Source organism: Melopsittacus undulatus, chromosome Z (genome assembly GCF_012275295.1).
Source record: "Melopsittacus undulatus isolate bMelUnd1 chromosome Z, bMelUnd1.mat.Z, whole genome shotgun sequence".
Lineage (NCBI taxonomy): Eukaryota > Metazoa > Chordata > Aves > Psittaciformes > Psittaculidae > Melopsittacus > Melopsittacus undulatus.
The window spans coordinates 24,232,631-24,253,612 of record NC_047557.1 but is presented as its reverse complement, the minus strand read 5'-3'; the positions used below and the strand labels follow the sequence as shown (position 1 = coordinate 24,253,612).

General features: G+C 41.9%; 1 protein-coding gene across 1 annotated transcript in view; it reads left to right on the top strand.

Moving 5' to 3' along the window:
* CMYA5 (cardiomyopathy associated 5) overlaps positions 1-20,758 on the top strand; it is a 47,070-nt gene extending 26,312 nt beyond the window's left edge. Inside the window, exons 7-14 of the mRNA XM_005151895.3 lie at positions 294-415; positions 4,836-4,985; positions 5,963-6,109; positions 9,296-9,440; positions 16,815-16,948; positions 17,763-17,862; positions 18,941-19,117; positions 20,200-20,758. Of these exons, the coding sequence (XP_005151952.2) occupies positions 294-415; positions 4,836-4,985; positions 5,963-6,109; positions 9,296-9,440; positions 16,815-16,948; positions 17,763-17,862; positions 18,941-19,117; positions 20,200-20,452 (1,228 nt within the window). The 3' untranslated portion in view covers positions 20,453-20,758. The remainder of the gene's footprint in view (positions 1-293; positions 416-4,835; positions 4,986-5,962; positions 6,110-9,295; positions 9,441-16,814; positions 16,949-17,762; positions 17,863-18,940; positions 19,118-20,199) is intronic.
* The last annotated feature ends 224 nt before the right edge of the window (positions 20,759-20,982 follow it).

Here is a 20,982-nt window from a genome sequence, read left to right as displayed (position 1 = left end):
AGTAAGTCCTAAGCCCCATGCTCCTGGAAGTCTTGCTGTGAACTTCAAATCCTGACATTCTCATGGGTTAAGCACATACAGATCATATGCACAGCACTTTGACTGTGCTCATGATCTGAAATCACAGTATGCTCTAAATGTTCAAAATCAAGAAAACAGCTTCTCGTTGCATGTGGTCCTCAAGTTCATGGGAAATACTTGAGTATGTTGCATGGTCTTTGTTCTGGCCTTTGGAAAACTATGTGGTGTTACAAAGAATCTATACAAACAGCTATGTGTTTTCTTCCAAATAGGTTACTTTGCGCAATGGATACCACCCTCTCCTTAGAAAAGTTGCCCAGTGCTTTTTCCCTGTTTGAGCACTACGCAGATAGTCCAGGACAAAGCAACCAGGACTCCTTAAAACATGTGGCTGGTAAGAATCTCTGAATATCATCTTTACAAAAACTAACATTTTGGCAACGCTTTGGAAATTTGAGGAAGCTAAAAACAGAATCTATTTGAGAAGTATAAATTTGCAAACCATGTAATTAGCAATCAGAGTTGAATGTAAAATGAAGTCTAATTGTGCACAAGTGTTTGGCTTATAGTAGGACACAGCAGCAGAGAGAGAAGTGCTAAACTGGGGGATTCTTGCATCATATCAGACTACCAGCAGGTCTCTATCTGTGAATCTCCTCCGGCTAAAGTTATTGCTATTCACTTGCAGATGGGGATAGAAGAGCCTGTCCTAGAGTATCCTGAGCTCTCTTCCTCCAAGGGGGGCTGCACCAGCATCACTTGTGTAGGGAGGAGAGCAAGGGGTTGACTGATGGCCGAGGTTCCTGGGAGGCACATGAGGCACATGTCCCCCACAGGATACGAAGGGAAAGTGAAAACTGTCCCTGCTTCTGAGGACAGCTATGAAAACTGCACATGATAAAGAAGTTTATTCATCTCTATCTGATATTTTGTGTCCTATCTGTGTGGGCTGCCTGCTCTGCCTGTACATACACCTATAGAAATTATCTGTATCTTGACTGCTGTCAGTGAAGTGCTTGTCAGCAACAATTTGTGGATGCATTTTCCTCACAACAGGGTCTCTCTCCAGTGTTTCTTTCTCAAGAGAATGTTTGCATCCTGCTGCCCAGCTTTTTCACCTCCCATTCACTGCCACATGCATCATCGCCATCACAGTCCACTCTGGCTTTTCTAGTGAAGCCTCTTTCTCACGTGTTTGGTCCCCGAGCACTGGAAGTAGATTATCAATTTCCCTAAAGTACTTTGTTTCCTGTCTGGATTTTCAGGTGCATAATGGGATATTGGCTAAGTGCTCTCTTGTACAGACTCTCCAGTGTCTCATAAGAGCTGAGTGCACTCAGGAGTGTCACTTTGAGAGATCCTCTCTCTTCTCCACATCACTGCATTTATTAGACCTGAATATTTCTGAGGCCTTAACGACCTCATCAGATTTGTATGAATTTGTGTGCAGCACTTCAGCCTTCTCAGGTGAAGTTGGTCAGGCACTTCTGCAAGCAACGTTACCTTGGTGTCATTCTGGGGGAAAATCAGATTAAAAGATCTTTTTTGTAACCCACTGTTGGTCAGAGTTAACTTAGTGGTGCACACGTGCAATGTGTCCTTGTTTAGTTCTAAAACCTACTCTTGCAGTCCCATGGGTGCAAACATTCTTTCCCTCTGGGGTGCTGCTGATGGGCAAGGTCACCCAGGAGGACATAAACATTTTGCTATGCTATTTCCTTTCCTCACAAGTCACTCCAGCATGTTTTTCTCTAAGCTGCTGAGATCACTTTTCAGTTTGATTTGCATTAGCCAATGTGTCTGCTGAACACCACCAAATGGCTCTAGACCAGTTTGACAAACTGGAAATGAATGACTGTCCACTACAAAGCAATCTTTGAAATGCCCCATCCTTCATACTTTCTTCTCTTTCTCTTTCTAAGTACTTGGTTTTCATTCCTCACTTCCATCACCAAGTATCCCCATTGTTATTGTGATTTTTAGTTTGTTGAACAATAGACAATTTTGAGGTTTTTTTCTCCTCCAAGATTACACCTTTACTGAAGGCAAACAGAGGTAAATGCCTACGCAAAACTTTATTTTGACTCAAACACCTTGAGTCCATCATTTATCACATACTGGAGGTAAATGTCAGACACTCTCAGAATATTTTCTGACTGAAGCCATTTGATGAAATACATGTGAATTTGCCATTTCTCCAGTGCACACATTTTGCTTTCAAAAAGTATAGACTTTTACTGAACAATTTCACAGATCTTTGTTTTCACCACTCTAGAAACATCTTTCTTCCAAAGACTCCATTTCCAAATGTTCCATATCCACTAACGAAAAGTTATTTTCCCTCAAATCCTTCCTCTTTTCATGTAAACCATCCCCATTAACAAGTGCATAAACAAAAAAAGACCTTTCAGAGTGTCGTTGAGCATACTAGAACCCAAGTTTTGACACAAGAAGAGTGGGAATAATTTAAAAATGGAAAAATTGTTATTTCCAAAGCTTGTCATGAGTCCTGCCCTTTTATATCAGAAGGCCAGGACCTTTGTCGATTGTAACAATCTTCCATTAGTGTCGCAGAGGAAAGTAACTACTCTCTTTCTGCAATCCACACAGCCAAAGAAACGTTATTACTCATTACATTGGAAAGGAGTAAATATCCATAAAACATTTGGGATTATTTTTTTTTCTGGGGTCTGTTAGGTGGCATGAAGGAAAAACTTCCTTACAGCATAGTGCTTCAATGAAAAATGAACTGATGAGAAATCATCACACTTTTCTGTTGAAAAACATGATTTATTCAAACTCGTGGTGCAAATATTTCTTTGACTAAACTCAATTTACAAAGGAATCAGCACTTTGATAACAAATAAATGTTCTATTTCTGAATAGTTCAACTCTTTGCTTTGAAATCATTTGCCTTCCAAAGTTTGCTTCATACTATGAAAAAGAAAATTAGAAATCAAATGTTTCTCAAGGTAACCAAACTGAATTTTGATCTATAAGTTTGGGGTTTTTTTCTTTTTTCTGCAGAACTTTCATTCATTAACATAGCTTCTGTTCCGATTTGGCATAATAATAAATCTTGCACTTGTGGGGTTTCTGTGATCTTACATAGCGGTTTCTAGGCAACCCCACAGAAAAAAAAAAAAAAAAAGCTGGTTTCCCCACCGGGTCTGCTGAAAAGAAGCCTTCCTAAAGACAATCAATTTTTAAATTGACCAACTCTAGAAAGTCAAAAGACAAAATGCAGCCTGTTTTTAGCAATAAGAAGGATAATTTTTATTTCAATGGGAAACAGATGTAATCCTACTGTACTGGTAGCTCTCTGTATAAATCATAAGGAAACAGTCAGCATCTGCATTTGCCTTGTTTGTGCCACAGGGGATCATCATCATTACTGTGAAGATAACTGAAAAAAGTGAAAGCTTTCTGCTGAGATTCTGAGAATTCATGCAATATGGAAATTTACTGGGTGAAGAAATAGAACCATGTATTTTCATTCCCTGCAATCACTCTAACAATGAACATCTTTTAGGGCTTTTTGTTTCTTTCCTCCCCTCCCTCTTTCTTACACCATAATAGCAGAGGGGAACAATATCTCATCTGGAATAGATCTGTGCCAATCAGAAGATAAAGTTTATATGAGATCTCTGGAGCCTTGGAGGTCTTTGAGATGTGAGGGGTGCTTCTAGTTGTCCTATGGGTTTCATGTGCTTGGGCAGAGTTCAGGTGCAACTGTGCACCAAGGATTCTCCATCCAATGGGTGTGTGAGCAAAATGACCATGACAGACAGGAGCACCTAGCTGTGCATCTGTGGTAGGAGTCCACCTCTGGGCAGACATGGACCCAAGGCCACAGGAAGCCTCCTGCTCCCCTGTGCTGTTGAGCCTTGCTTTGCACATCTCTGCTGCTGTCAGTGTCAGTGGATTTGACACACTGCATTAAACCCTTCCAGGTCCTTTGTAGTAGGTCCTTTCCCTTTCCCACTGTTCTGGGATCAGAGACATACATCTGTCTCTGAAGGAACCTTTCTTGTTCTTCAAGTTTTCCATCACTGAGCTATCCCATGTTCTTCGCTACAAACAAGTGCTTGCAGTCTCTGGTTTCATGGGCATCCTCTTCATACTGTGTCCTATTCTCTGGTGCCTGTGCTGCAAGGTAAGTTCACATAATGGAGAAGACGGTCATCCAAAGGAGCCTGCATTAGGCTTCAGCGTCTTCTGTACTTTCCAAGGAGGTGGCCTGAGTTTATCAGGAGTCTCTTAGGGTTTCATCAGCACATGTACCTCAAAGCGGAGCTCAGAGCTGGAGAGCTCTCCCTGTGACTGAAGAGAGCAGATCTCTTGGAGAAAGCAGAGGGGTTGCTGGAGCTATATGGCAGTTCTGTGTCCCCAGGATTACCACAGCCCTGGGAGCCTCCTTCCTGAAGGCTGGAAATGAACAGCCATGCAATGACTCATCTGCACGTTAGCCCTGCCCCATGGGGAAGAACCCCAAGAGCTGGCCAAGTTATGGGCACAGGCTTTGTGCTGGGTGCAGGGGCTGCTAGTACTAAGAATGGATCTTATTTTGTCCAGACTGCCAGGGAAATCCACAGATTCCAACATAGAACGATTACTTTATTTTGTTCCTTGTTTAGGGGGACCTGTTGCTCTAAAACTGAACCAATATTCCATATTTCATGTGCTTTCTGTAATTGCTCTATGGAAATAAGCAACCTGAGTGAAAATAAGTTACCAGGTTGCCTCACAAACCTCTAGGTATTTTGGCTGAAAATGCGGGAGTTTGAATAACAATGAGAGACTTTCCTTCTTAGCCCCACAGACACCGACTGTCATACCTCAGGAACCAAACTCAGCCACCAGCACCTCAATTGCTGTCTACTGGGCTGTGAACGATGGGGATGCCATTGACTGCTTCCAGGTCTACTGTATGGAGGAGCTGCAAGCCAGCAAAGATGCAGGGGGTGAGTAAGATCTTGCCCTCATGACAGCAGGAGTCTGGGGTCAGCAGAGAGGAGGCCAAGCTGCAGGGGAGGGCCCAGGACATGGAAAGAAAAGGCACTGTGAAGACCTCATGTGTATAACTAAGGGTGGGTGACAGTGGAGGAGAGTGGACATAAATGCCACTTCTGCCCCTCCTTTCTGTCCCCCAGAATGCAAGATAAATATCATGATCTGTATAGTGCAGGGCAGTTGTTTGCAGAGAAGCAGTAACATCACTGTTGAGGTGTCCTTTTATTAAAGTGGCCTGACCTTCAGTGAGGATATGTCCATGCTGCCCCGTGGATGCTCATGGGGACTAATAATAGAGCTCCCAAAGGCATGGACTTCATTCAGTTTTTAGGGCCCTGCAGGTACTTTGGGAGTGTGTCCTAATAAAAAATATCAGGAAAAGCTAACTAGTATTTCCATATTTGACAAAGATTTTTTTTTCAAAATGACATTCAAATATTTCAGATGTTAAATATGAAATTGAGAAATGGGATTAAATTATTCAATAATGAATAAGATCAGACTGATCATAAAGTCCTTATAAGCAACTGGCTCTGCACAGATCCATGGGTGTCTTTGTGTATGTGGGTTTGTGTGTACTGTGTGCTAACGGCTTTTTCTAGTATCTAATTTATAGCTAGGGGCTATGAAGTCCATTTTGAGAAATTATTACATTATAAAGCAGGTTCATAACCAGGGTTCATAACTGCTGAATGCATGTCCCAAATTTTCAATCTAGTCCTCAGTAGAACTGAGAGCCATAATCTCCCCTTCCCATCAATGGCATTTGAGTGCACTCAACTCAAACTGTCAAAACTGAGTCAGGGTAAATGCTTTCTGGATTTGTTTTTAAACAAACTGTTTTTCACATGTTATTTGAGAGGCACAGTCATAGTCCCCAGCAGTGCAACATGAGTGTAATGTCCTCTGTGTGTGTATGTTCTCCTAGCTTTGGTGGAAGAGTACAGAGTGACAGTGAAGGAGAGCCACTGCATTTTGGAGGACCTGGAGCCAGATCACTGCTACAGTGTGTGGGTCATGGCTGTGAATGGCACAGGATGCAGCTTACCCAGTGAAAAAGCCATTTTCAAAACAGGTATGTGTGTATTTTGGCATTTGATTGTTATAAGCATCACATCCTTTCAGAAGTCCAGATCAGTTCTTCCGAAACAGAATAAGCTGCTTTCATTTAGCCCATCTGGCAAATAGCAGGCAACTTATGGTCATTTCTCTTTTTTTTGCTAAGAGATAGTACGTAATTGCAGCTAGAAGGAAAATTGCGGGCATTCAGATTTGAAGACATGTTCAGTCTCAGGCCTCGTGACAAGGGCACTGGGCAAGCACATTATGAATTTGAGTTTGAGTGCACTGCAACACTCTGAGAAAGGCACCCAGCTACTCCCTGCTGCTGCTTCTCCTGTGAAAGATGTAGATGACAGCTGCATGTCTTGCCTCTCTGCCACCCTCCCAAATACATCTATGTTGCACTGATTTACATGATTAACTTTTCAAGAGAAGGCCTGCTTTACTGAGCTTACACACTGCATCTAGCTCAGTGGGGCGCAAATCTCAGGTGTGGCTGAGAGGCTCTGCTGCTGTTTAAGTGTTATAAATTAAGATGAGTAATCAGACACATACTGCTTATGAGCTTCATTTGACTGATTAATTTTTTGAGCTTTAATATCTTTAATAATTTGTATTGACAAAACTATTGCATCTCTTGAGTTACAAGCAAGGTGAAGCATCTTGTGTCTGAGGCCCTCTTGACAGATAATTTTTTTAGAGCTATGGTGTTAAAACAATCATTCTGTTCTTGCAGTCACAAAATACAGACAAGGGTATTTAACAATTTCATAATGAAATAATTTTGTATGAGACTGATGAAACTACTTGGCAGCAACCAAGCCTTTTTCTTAATCCACTAGATTTCAAATTTGTCGATAATTCTCTTTGATATTCAATTTACTATTCATAGCTTTAGCAAATATTATTTTCCAGAGAATTCAAAGCAGAAATTCAAAATTTATGGCCCCAACAATTTAATTGTCAGCATGGTGCAGAATTCCTGTGAAATGGTCAAACAATAAAGAGTTATTACTAGCTAATAAATCATGATTTCAAAAGGGGTTCTCACCTCTCTAAAGCTGCTATTTATAAGAACTGTCTTCACCTTTTGGTATCAGGCTCACCATTCTTTTTCCCAAAACTGAAGCTTTCTGAAGTTGTTGATTTCCTTAAGTCTTTGATGCGTTCCTTTGGCCTGTTTCTTTAAGAAAACAAATAAACCAGATCAAACAAAGGCTCACTAAACACCTTCCTTCAAGCTGAGCTGAACTCCCTCTGGAGTGCACTGAGCTTCAAATGGACCTGCAGGACACTGCTAAGCACTGACTGATGCAAAACCCCTGCATGCTGTTATCACAGAGGATGGAAAGATGAGCACTAGAAGTGGAAGGAAGTTCTTCCATATGAGCCCAGCTACTTTGATATAAAGTTAGAATACTTTGATTCTTCAAGTAACCCAATGAAATCAGAAGCAATAATTCAGAGTGTATTTTTAGTAGTTCAGATCAGAAGTTGGCACATACTAGAAAGTAAGTTGATGGTTTATACAGTTACAGGAATGTACACATTAATAGCCCCTGTAAGGTTTCTGTGTTGGGATTGCACCCATGGAGGCAGCAGTGGGCCTGGGAAGCTGTGGAGAATTCAGGCAGGTTCTGCTGCAACATCGCCCCAGCACCTCCTGTCTCCGGTTTCTCCACCTCCCAAACTCACAGCTTGTCCTCCCCTCCCCTGGGGAACATGCTGGTTTGCAGAAGTATTTTCCCTGAGGGAATGATGCCCGAGGCAGCAAGTATCCCTCTTCCCCCTGCCCCATCCTGTTCATCCCAAACTGATCTCCAGATGAAGGCTCTTTGCAAATCTAGAAACATTGTTTAAACAATCCAGGCACAGTAACAACTTCCGGTGTGCTCCCTCCATCCACTCTTTAGACAGATAATTAAAAATTTTAAAAAAAGAAAATAGAGCTTCATGGCTTGGACATCCTGATTGCTCATACATAAATGGCGTATGTGTTTAGTTGCTGAATGCAGTTATTAGAGGATTTAGCTATTAATTTTTTTTTATTCTCTAGGAACAGATGCATTTAAAACCAGACAGTAATTAAATATTTCAGAAAATAATGAAGTGACTGTTTCTAAGGGAGGTGCGCAGATGTATTGCCAGATGAGAATCTATTCCATGGAATCATTGTTCTACTGAATACCTACCTAGGATGTCTGTTCCTGCAGTTAAACAAGTACATCTTAACCTGAACAGCTAAACTAAATCATGAAATCATTATGTACTTCTGGGTGGTTTTCTTTTTCTGCTGAAAACAAATTATTTTGCTTATAAAACAGAATGTACCCGGAATGCTTGTTGCAGTTCTATAAGAGGATGTTGTCATAAAATTGCCTAATTTCTGCTTTTGTCTTCTGCCTCCTGTTTGGAACCCTATCTCTGTAAGAGCAAGATAGCATTCCATGACCTTTACTTAATTAATAACCTTTCTTTTAAGAGTTGGCATTAAGACTGTTTATATGAGTTTCAACAACAGGTTTTTAAGGTTTGTTTATGTTGGTTTTCCCTGTAAAGGGAAAGTGAGTACATCTAATGCATTTTCAGCTTACAATGTCGGATGTGCAGTTTCATACATTACCTTTAGATTACTTGCATTCAGTGCATTATTTTACACTCCATTTTCTGTCTTGTAGTTTGTCCTGTAATTCTTAATCTGAGGCTCTAAAAGAGAAATGACAGGAGCAAATTTTAGAATTGCAAAAACAAACAGGACATAATTAGACAGAAAATCAGCATCTGCCTGTCAGTTCTGCAGCAGCACATTTGTTTCTGATGCAGCTCAAGCAGAATCTGCTGAAGACATGATTGAGGTGATGCAGGGAGAGCTGAAAGCAGTACTGCCTTGGTGCTCTGCTCATTAAAGATTGGCAGAAATAAGGAAAATGTATTTGAAGAAATGCATAAAAATCTACACAGGCATTCTAAAGATGTGCAGAAATGCACAAATATTCACAGTGACTTTCCCAGTAGGGTTTTGTTTTTTTTCCCCTCTGCCTTTGAAACACAAACAAGCAGAAGATCATTGCTGAATGGGCAAAACTAACTATTCCATGGGGTTTTGGGGGGAGATGACTCTTCCTTTCCCTCGCCAGCATCCTCCTCCAGCTGCTGGTGCCCTCCTTGTGATATGGCTAACCTGTCCCTGTGTCTCCAGCGCCCGCAGTCCCCACCATCAAGGCCGAGGACTGCACCGTGTGCTGGGACACTGCCACTGTCCGCTGGTGCGCTGGCTCGCCGTCGGTGGAGTCCTTTACCCTGGAGTACTGCCGACAGCACTCGCCAGAAGGAGAGGGTCTCAGGTCAGTGCTGTGGTCAGATTAGGCAGCTGCTAATGAGTGTCCCCTGGACCATGGGTCATTACACAGGAGATTATTCTGCCTTCAACCGGGCAAGGACAAAATCTGCTTCTGCATGCTGAGGAATTTACAAGACAAACACTAATCTGTGAGATTAGGCTGAGACATAAAAATGCTTTCTTTTCATTCTGCTTAACCAGGCAATCCCTTTCATTTGGAGCCAAACCCCTGGGGACAGTGCTCTGTCTGCAATCATCCAGAAGCTGCAGGGCTGTGCTGCCAGGGAATCAAGCGCTGTCCCACAGCTGCCCCGGCCCCAGGCAGGACAGGAGAAAGCAGCTGAGCTCCATGGAAAGGAGTGAGATGGAGGAGCCTGACCCAGTTTGCTCCCTGCCTTGTGGTGAAAAAGATAGGATCCTGCTTGGGGCATAGTGAGGGTGATGTGGGTGTCCCAGTAACTGGTGACCCGTCTGCACTGGCTGGATGTGCAGGCAGATGGCTCCCAAAGCACCCCTGAGCTCAGCGCTGCCAGGCTGTGCAGGCATGCCACAGGGGGCAAAGAGCAACCCAAAGAGCAGCTTTGAGATTGGGGGTGCTGTCTGCTTCTGCCAGACCCTCTCTGGTTTCCCCTAAGCTAAGTCTGTGCTGTATAGAGAAGAGGGGGAGGAGGGACATAGGCACCACTGAGCCATGAAACCGTCCACTATGTTGAACTGCAGAGAGAATCGTGGTGCTCTGTATGTTCTCAGAGATACTGGTTTGTTTAAAAAGAATGACAGCAACATTCCAGCAAAAGTACAGTTGCAAAGGTCTGAGATGCTCTGGGAAGCAGGGGGTGACTTGTAGTACTGCTGTGGAAGAGCCAAAGCCCAGCTGAGTTTGTCTTCTTCACCTCCCAGGGACTGTGATTAAGATCTTCACTCAGGGGCTAGTTTTTATCTAAATCATGGAGATGTGGCAGAGAGGGAAGAGTTCCACCTCCTGCAGTCAGAATTAGTTAAGTGAAATAAGGGTTCACAGGTTTCGGTAGACAACTACAAGAGTGAAATTATGAGTGTGCTGCTCCACACAAAAGTGGGCTAAAAACTGGAATAAATTCTGCAAGGTGCGGAGACCTTTTTTTCGCACAGTATCAGCATGCTGCATTGATGCAAACAAGAAGAGGTCTTACTCAGCTCTCCTGGCTCTTGGAGAGCAGCCATGACCTGTTTCATACATATTTCATGAGGTCATCAGGTCCCTGTCAACCTGCCAAAGTTGCTATTGGTCAGGGATAATGTAGCTTGTCCCAAAACCTGTGCTGCATGTTTGTCCTTGAGTTTCTTTGCTGTTAAATGGAATTGCCTCTTTTTCTCAAAACTGAACCAGAAAGTGTGCCTGTTTCTGCAATCTGTGAGTGAAATGTCGATAGCACCAGAAAGTTTGCTTGTGTGGAGATAACTGTGGCAGAAAGCTGCCAGAACTGACCCATTCCCTTTCTCAAGTGACCTTGTGTGAAATCTAACATGTTCATAATTATACTGAGTCACATTTGACTTTTTGTCTTCTCTGTGGGCAGAACTTTGCCTTTTATTACAACAAGCATAAAAAATTCCCATGGGATAAAATAAAAATTTTCTCAGGATTGCTGTAATTTAAATTCTGTATTTGTAGAAGGACTCTGACCTCTTTTTACAGTGCCAAAGACCATCTTTTACCATTTCTTCTTCCTCAAAGTAATGCCCCTCTTTCGTTTTTCAAAAGCAACACCCTGAGATCAACCTGGAAAGCTTCTGAAATGGCACAAGATGTTACAGTGATGGAGAATTTTTTTTTTTTTTTTTTAGATTTCTATTTTTTTTTTGCTTAAAGCCAAGGGAAGAGAAGAGCCTGCTGGTAGATGGGGCATACAGGCTGTATTGTTTCCATCCAAGGCCACCAGTGTGCAAGTTAGGACTAGAAATCAATTCCTTATGTAGCTGACATAGAGAGAAGCTGCCTCCTGGAAATACTTGTAGGGAGCTTAGTGTTCCTATGTCTAGTACCTGTAGCAGGTAGCACCTGTATCTTTATGCACACCTAGCATTTTCTGGGGCCTGGAAATGCTGTAATTTCTCCTGGTCACTTTCCTTGAAGGCTTTGAGTTTGTCCTTCACAGGTTTCCTGAGCAACATGCATCTTGGGGACCAGCCAAATATGGAGCCCTTCAACAGGCACCCTTGCCTCACATGCTTGTGGCAGCCCTGTAGCTGAGCTATTTCCCAATGCTTGGATGGGAGTTCAGACATATTTCTCAGCAACCCTGGAAACTTCATACAGCTGCAGCAGGGGCATGGCATAAAAGCAGATGTCAGAGAAGGACATCTAAGGGTAGTCCTGGAGAAAGTGGCATGGTTCCACCCCGCAAAGCCACTTTCACAGGTGTCCTTCTGGGAATTCACCCAAGGCAAAGGGCACTGCCAAGGGAGCAGGCAGGGAGAAATGCCCCAATTGAACAGGAGAGGAGTGTGAAGCCCCTCATATGGGCTGCAGCATGTCACAGAATCACAGGATAGTTGAGTTGGAAGGGAGCTTTGGAGTCATCTGGTCCAGCACCTTACTCAAGCAGGGCCACCTAGAGCTGATTGCCCAGGCAGTTTTGAATATCTCCAAGGAGGTCTCTGGAGCAATCCTGGAGCAGCCCCCAGTACCCAAGGAGTGAGTTTGAAGCACATATTGAAATAAACCATAATCAAAAGTTTCTTTCAAAACACCATGTTTTCCTTGCTGGGTTCTCTCTCTCCTTGTCAGCTTGCCACCTGAAAGACATGGATTCACAGAAAATTATCTGAAATCTTCTACAACAATAGGTCTCTGGCCTTCTGTACTTTTAAATCTCCTTCCCAGGTTGATTCTTTTTCCACAATCTCTGAAATGTTTCTTTCCATTTCCAGAGCTCTGCTATTTTCTTGCTGTTCAGCCTCCTTGTGTTGAGAAGTCAATGGAGCTGTGGGTGGAAGATGGAAAACCGTGAGAAATGTAGTCCAGGGATTAGGTATATGTGCTGTTCAAATGGAAACCATGTACCACATCATGACAGGGGGGCAGAAATTAGTATAGGATGTGGTGAGCTCATAAAAGTGGAGGTGACTGACTGTCATCCCCTCTGCCAGTGAGAGGATGGCACTTGTTGCAACTGGAATTTTCTGTCTACATACACAGCAAGTCCAAGCAAGGCTGGAAAAAAGAGAGCCAGCCTCCCTCCTGTTGTGTGCACACGTGACTGTCCTCCCAGCTCAGGAAATGAGGTATGGAAAATAGGAAATCTTCTTCCCCCTTTTCCTCCTCCCCTCCCTCAGTCCCTCTGCTGGGCTTACTGTCTCAGATAGCAGTGAGGACCATTGTAGGCGGTTCTTTGGTGATCCAGAGATGGAACAAGGGAGGAAAATGGAAGCATGTGTCACAGCTGGGAGTGGACTGAGAGCTACTTGTTCTTTATTTTTGGCTTCAACGCCTTCTTTTCAGCTCATGGTGCACCTCTTCTGTGTGCTTCTGCATGTATCTTGAGAAGTTTAAATACTTTCAGCTCTAACTCCACATTGATGGTAGCAGCACAGGTCTGGAGGTGCTGTTTCAGTGGGATCTTGGGGGTGGAAATGACAATTACAGCACAGAGGGCGTTCTGAATCACTGTGAGGCATATCATTTGCTGAGTTCATGCAATATTAAAAAATATCCTCTAGATATTGTTTCCTTTAAATAAATGAGGATGCTGATGAGAGAAACATGCATCAAAACACAGCATCAGATTTCCCTAAAACCACGGAAATCATAAATTTAATAAACAATTGCTATTATAATATTCCTTTGCAATTTAAAGGTGAACAAACATGTAACTTCTTTCTGTTCTGCTTTGAATAGCACATACCTGAAATTTGGAGACCTCATCTTGAGACTTAGATTACTCTTAGAAAGAGAGACATTAATAAGACATACTTAAAATGTTTAACTTCAAATGTTTTTTAATTTCTGTGCACTGAATTTTGTATCATGATACCAAGAAATTGTGGGGACAGTGCAAATTGCATTGTATCATGATGCCAAGTCATTGTGGGGATATTTAGGCTGAGGACCATGATGCCTCATACTTTGATAATAACATCATTACATTTCCAATCATCTATGAAGCAGGCAAATGTATATAAAGTAGAAAATAGCTGACATTAGAAATGCTGTAGGTGGCTTTCTTTCTTTCATGACCAAAATTACACAGTTCAATACTTAAGGTGAGCTTAAGTAAGGTCTAACTGCAAGGCTTGTTACAAGAACTCGGAAATGAAACAGGCTTACCCTACCTCATTCAGGATGCATTTTTCCTTCCCTTCTCCTACACATGATCTGTTTGCTGTAAGCTAAGCACTAATCATACTTTCTCCTCATCCTTGTTTTTTTAACACTGATTGCAGGATCAGCCTGAACCATGACAAACCAAAATGACTGCTGAAGAGCCCTCAGTATTTACTTTCACCCTTCTCCCTGTCTTCAAAACAGAAAATGAGGGTACAGATAGCAAGACCTGTTTCCTCTTTACACACAGCCTCTTGTGTGCTTGGATGTGGCTCAGAGTATAGCAGATGAAATTTCTTCTTGTTGGCATATTCTGTTTCATTAGTTGGCAGCAGCAGGATTGTTTTTTAAGCCTTAATCATAGCTAAAATTGATAGTCTCTTATTCTTAGGCAGCTTAGAGCTCGCTAAAATAGATTACCAAGCAGAGAATGCTATTTGAAAATCTGATCACTGTTTTACTGGCGAGGTCTGCTTAATGTCCTGACTTTTTTGTTTCACTACTACAACTGAAAAGAGGCATGCTCTTGCTCTCAGTTTTAAGCATGAAACCAAATTCTGATGTGGAGAATTTCAGACTTGAAAGAGACCCAAGTCTGGACTTTGATAGGTGACCCTATTCTGCAATTGGCTGGACCCAAAATCTCTGAATACTCAGGCTCCGGGATGCAGACTGCAGAATATGAATACCCCAGTTCTACTCGTTACACCAGAATGTATCTGTCTACTTGGATTTATTAAAGACTTTTTGTTTTATTAGTTAATAATCAGTTAGAAAGCACATAGTGAAAAGGAAGGTCTAATTTCTTTGGAAAGATACTGACTTACACAGCATTTTCCAGAAGAGAGAGCCATATGGAGGGCATCACTGTGCTTAAGACATGTTGATATACATGTTCCCACAAACAGCTTCTGACAATAGCTTAGAGTATCCTCCCTTTATCTCACTTGTAACTATTTGCTCAAAACTTCTTTCTGGTGATCCATGCTTCAGATTCACATCAAAGATGTCAGGATGGTGCTTTAAGGAGCAGATCGTGTGAGAGCTGTCTATGAAGCCTAGGCAAATTTCTTCAAAGCCTAGGTGCAGTTTTCCGCTTCCTCTACTTCCATCCCAGTTTTCCTTTCTCTAACTTCTGTTACATAGGCCTTCTTGCTCTGTTCTCATCTTGTATTTTTCTTTGTGATTCATCTTTCTTTTTTCTCTTTTCTCCTGTAGTCAGACAAGCCTTTTTGCTCTTTCTAGTCTAAAGGTTCTCATCAGGCAGCTCCTCAGGTTCCACCTCTTCCATGAACCTTTCAGTAAGAACCGACCAGCCTGCCAAACTCTCAGTGCCTTGCTGAAGTTCTCTCATGGTCAGGACTTTCATTAGTCTTGGAGGTGAAGTAAACCCTTCAATTGCTGCTGTGTTTGGCTAAACCACTTGTTTTTACCACATCAGTCCCAGCATTAACGTAACACATTCCCCAGAGGTGGCATGGCCCCGCACTGATGGCACAAGAGCCCCAAACTCTCTGGAATTTTTTCAGATTGAACAAGATAAATCACAGGAGAACCCATTGCTTTTTCTCAATGCTTTCAGTCATTTTAATCTCAGATGTTAGTGCAAGAATACCTGTTACAGACTAATAATGATGATGCGCCAGTCTTTCCCCACAATGCCATCCTCTTAGTCATAGAGGTCTATGTAGTGTTAGCAGGAATTTGGTGTGTGTAAGGCTGTGGGATTTTACCTTTTCTGTGAGAAATGCAGCAGAGGCAGGCATGTGAAAAGTCCTGATGGATGAGCACTGATTATTCTTCAGATTGTACTGCTCTCTGGTGGGACACATGCAGAAAAACAATCACTGCAAATGAATAGGAGGGATATGATCTGACTGTCTGCCTTACTTTCTCTGGGGTCACAGTAATTAGTGCTGGGAAAGGTAATTTGTTCAATCTAGTTTATGTTAGAGACATTATCTGCAGGAGGGTGGCCATCCTGGGCTCCACTGTCAAGCCTGAGGTTAAAAGTGCCTTGCATGCTCTCCAAAAAACTCCTCCTGGTCATGAATTTAAACACTTGCCTTGAAGATTCCTATAAGCATTTCTGAGAGGAAATTACCTACTTTATATAGGTAAATAGTCTTTACCTGCAGGCATACAATGCAGAGGGTATATTGCTGTCAGGATCCAGTGTATGAGAACCTTTTAAGCCAATCTTTCATACTCCTGACAATATAGAAAATAAAATTGGCATCTTCCTAGTCATCCAAAGTACTTTCACTGGCACTTCAAAGCGCATGTGAAGCAGACTTGAGTGGGTGCTGACTCTCGCTTTCCTGCAGTGTGTCAAGACATCAGCACTGAGGATGTGAGGCTGGAACTTTTGCGGCACCACAAAGGGGAGACTTAGTCAAAGGAGGGCACTGTGCAGAGGCAGTTCCCCTGCTGATGGCTCTTACAAAACCAGCCTGTTAGAGTGCATGGCATTGTGAGGGAGACAGAGATGAGGCTTTGTTGATGAACAATTTGTGAGCAGAGAGTCCATAATAAGTGCAAGGTTTCTGTGTGGTTTCAGATAAGGGTATCCATTGGTTTGGATCTGGAGCATTTGCCCAGACAGTACAAACACAGCATGTGCATTCACTATCATGCAACTGAATTAATTAAAAGGGTTTTTCTTTCTTTAGAAGTTTTTTTTCATTTTGTAAAGCAGACTTTTCACAGGAGGCAGATGAGAATTTGTTTCTGTGCTGCTTGCATTTTATGTGATGATTTACACTGCAAAATGAACATAAAGTGAGCGTTACACAGAATGACTGCACTGAGTGAGAATGTGGTACAGGCAAAAAGGCCTGAAAATTTGTCAGGCAGAGTAAGGAGGATCCCCCAAGTAAAATGCCAAAGCTCCTGCATAACCCACTTGTTTGTGAAAAAAGTGTTTGCTTTTCTGATTTGGAGTTTTCTGTGGTGCCTGTTGTTTCAGTAGGCAACAATACTATTAGGTGTCCTGGCTCTTTGCACAAGTTAGTCTTTCCTGGTTTGGATATATAATACATCTTCATATATGAAAATCTTCAAAATTTGCAGATCTTTTGCTGGAATAAAGAAGCCTGAACTGAAAGTATCCCTGGAACCCAATGTGAACTATTTCTTCTACTTGAGAGCTGTCAACCCATTTGGGACAAGTGAGCAAAGTGAAGCAGCTCTCATCTCAACTAAAGGTAGATCACCATTTTCTGATATGATACAAAAACAATGGGATGGAGGGGCAAAGCACCCAAAGATAGCATTTTCCTCCAGAAGCCATACCTGAACTTTATGATATGGAGTGAGCAAGTTTTTAACATAAAAGTGACTGTACTTCATCTGCTTAAAATTAGCACAGTTAGGGACTACTTCAGTTGAAATTTTTGTTATATTTATGTAAAAGTAAAACTGATGCAACCTCCAACCAACTGATGTGACCAGGCTTAGCAAAAATATTGAATTCTGTCAGAAATATGAAATTATTAAATATTGTTTAGGGGTCTCAGTTTGCTTGAGTTTGGCAGAGTTCATTCTGATAAAAGATGCCATGATCTTAAAAAAGCCCCTCACAGTTAAAACCTTATGGACTTTAGGTTTCAGGGACGAGGAAGCATGCAGAGCAGTTTTTAATGTAATGGATTGTTTAAACTTCAAGGTTTCCAGATAAATAGTGATAAATAGTGTTAAATCATGTATGGTTCCGCCAAACCAGTCTCAAAACTCAAATTTGCTATTTTGAAAAAGCAATTGATTGAGAGTTATTCAAACTTCTCACATACTGAGAAACTGGTTTATCACCTTGCTACATTTCTGAATATTGGACTGCCATCTCAATCAGACACAACCTGGAAGACCTTGCATTTACACCAAATTTTCTGTCACTCCTACCTGCCAGCAGGCACAACTCTGTCCTACTAAGATGGCAATAACTGTTCATTTTATGATTCATCTCATATTAACATGGCCAGCCTCTTAGAACTGGTGTTTCTTTGTCACTAATGATTCCAGGAACTCGATTTCACCTGCTAAGTAACACAGCCCATCCAGCTTTGCAAATCTCCTCTAATGCAACAGTGATCCGCCTTCCTGAAAAAGCCAAATTCACTGGGTGAGTAGCAGCATGATGAGCAGGATCACCCTGTGGGGTTCAGGATGAGCCCCTCACTCTTATTTATGCCTTAGGTTTCTTTCATATGGCACTAGCTAATTTTATAGAACTGAATTGTTTCAGTCATGCAGCCCCTGGACTTTATGTGATTGACCCCCACTTCAAAGATATTGCAGTAGCATTGAGGTAGATGGTGGGAAGAGTTCAGTGTTGCCAGAAAGTCAAAGGCAGTGGTACCTCCTGAGACTTCTGGGTTTGCCTCAGTCCATGGTGACTGTTTAATCCTTCAGAGCACTTCAGCCTCAAAGCAATTTGTTGCTGCCTCAAGAAGGCCAGATTTGTGGGCCTATTTTTCAATATATTGTGGCTGAAAGTAATCCATCTTCCATACTTTGTTCCTCTAGTGAGGACATTATTGGTAATGTTCTCCAAAGCATTTGTGGCTTTGGAGAACTAGGAAATACTCCTGGGATACGCTTAGAAGAGGAGTACCAGATTAACTCCATCCATTGCAAACAGGATGTTTTTAATTTATTTTTTCTTAACATATTGATATCAGTCCCATCACAAGCACATGTTCCCTTGTGTAAGTTGTGCCATGCTGATATGGCTTCTTAAAAGGTAATGAGCTATTACTGTCTTATGAACTATTTTTACTGCTACAGTTGAACACACACAAGATGTTTGTCACTGTGTCTACTTTAAATAATCATACTTTCTAGTTTGAACAAGCTTTCTAAATTTGAGATCCATTTTTTGCCTCCAAAGTCATCTTTTCCATCTTTTGCTTGCTTGTCATGGTTTACCCTGAGTTATATGAAGCCAAGTCCTGTTTTCATATAATTTTGGGTTAATTTGTACGGTTTTACTCCTTAAGATGACTCCATCTCAGTGCAAAGATTAAATTACTCTCAGTGACAACATTCAAGTCTTTCATAAACCCCTGCAGTCAGAAGAACACAATGAAATCTATTAGTAATTCTAGATGATGCTGCATGACATGACTGAAAGAAATATCAAACCAATATGGTTGGTCCACTGGCACATTCACTTTACTGTATGTCCCTTCCACAAACAGGTTTCCTTCAGTCCTGGGTGAGCTGCTGCCTGCTCAGGGACATCATTACTGGGAAATCATTGTCTCTGGCTGCAGAAGGTACAGGATTGGGATTTGTTACAAGGCAATATCACAGAGCAGCATCCTGGGGATGAGTGATATTTCTTGGTGCATGCGGTGCTGTCCTACACAAACCAGGTAAAGCTAAGTCAGTCTAGCTGCTTGAGAAGTTACTTGTTGTTCACATAAATAAAGCTAGCCAGCTTCAAGGATCATGAGCAGAAAGGATTGTTCTGTTTTCTTTCTGCAAATTTGGGTAATAAGAAAAGGATACTTGGGTGACACTGGGTTTAGTGTGTGATGTCCCTGCCCATGGCAGGGGAGAACTTAGTGATCTTAAGGTCCTTTCCAACCCTAACTATTCTATATTTCTAAGATACTAGAAAGGAGCTTTATACCTCCTCTTAATTAAAATAAAATAAAAAAATCTTATATAGTAACTTAAAAAATAAAATTAATCACAAATTAATTAGACCACATTAATAAAGACCACTTTACCACCCCTCACCCATTCAGTGAATAAAATTTAAAAAACTAATTTGCCACTGCTTCGTCATTCCAGATTCATATCCTGAACTGCTTCACAAAATCCTACCAAGTGTATTTATTTCCATAAATGCAGTCTTTTAGAATCTATTTCCACCTTCAGGAGATGTCAAACCTCCTCAGGGAATGCCTTCTCTTGCCTTGTTCTGCACAGTGATAGGCAGTCAGCAGTCACCGTGGCAGGACTGCAGGACCACTGCGGTGGTGTAGGTAGTCTTCATCAGGCCAGTGCCTGCTCGGAGGTTTGTGAGACATAACCCTGTTAATTGTTTAAAAATGCTTTTGATTCAAAATAAGTGGTTCTTTTTAGTGTGAAATCATATAGATGCATGAACATAACTAGCTAAATGAAACATCTGAGATACAAAAGGTTTTGCCAAAGCAGAGTTCATGTTTAAATCCCCACAAAGATATGTAATAAGAAAGATATAGATGAATATGATTACAGCAAGTCTGCTTTTACCATAAGAGTCCAAAGATGCCCAGTGAAATGGCAGACAGAGCTTTGAAGCAATGCCGCATTCTCTTTGCTTACATGCTGAGCAAAATGCTGTTGCCACATGATAGGCTGCTTGATGTGTCCACCTGTTAATAGGTGGGAATTAAGCTGTAGGTTATTTCTGGCAAATTGCCATTAAGAGGCTCACTGTATTCTGGTTTCCATTTTCCCACAGCTTTCTTTATAGATTTCTTCACAGTGGTGTGATGAGCGATGTTCGTGTGACAGAACACCCAGCCAGGATTGGCATCCTGTTGGATTACAGTGGCAGCAGACTGTTATTCTTCAATGCAGAGAGAGGACTCGTGCTGTTCACCGTCAGGCACAAATTCACTGATGCTGCTCACCCAGCCTTTGCCCTGGAGAAGGCTGGAGTGCTTACTCTGTGCACAGGCATGGAGCTGCCAGAGTTTGTGAAGCACAGCTAATCCCCTCCTTCACACTCTCAGGAAAGCTGTCAATTACAGTGTCAGGGGACAGGGAGGGGAAGAGGGGTGCCAGGGCAGGATGTCCAGTTTTCACTGATGAATACTACACACACAGCTCTCCCCAGCATCATCAGTAATTGTAGTTAGTACTCGGCCACATAATCACCCTGAGCCTGGCAAGAAAATTGTGTCCTTCAGATAAAGGAGCACCTAGTGATATACACAGCAGTACTTTTAAGGGGATAAACAAGTGTTGTTAGATATAAACATGAAGCAGGGGAAATGTACTTTCCCTGTGAAAATAATGATACTGCTAGCTGTCTTTTTAAAGTGTATGATGAGCCTGCGTATGAAATAAATGCATTTCTCACTGCAATATGTATGAAAGCCATCATTTCATCATTTGCCAGGACAGTCAAAGGTGGTGTTTGAAAACTGTGCAAAGATTTCAACAACTGAAACATTCTGCTGGTTAATATATTTTGTGTTATTGTTTGCCAACCTTTTAAATGCACAAGTTAAGAAAACTT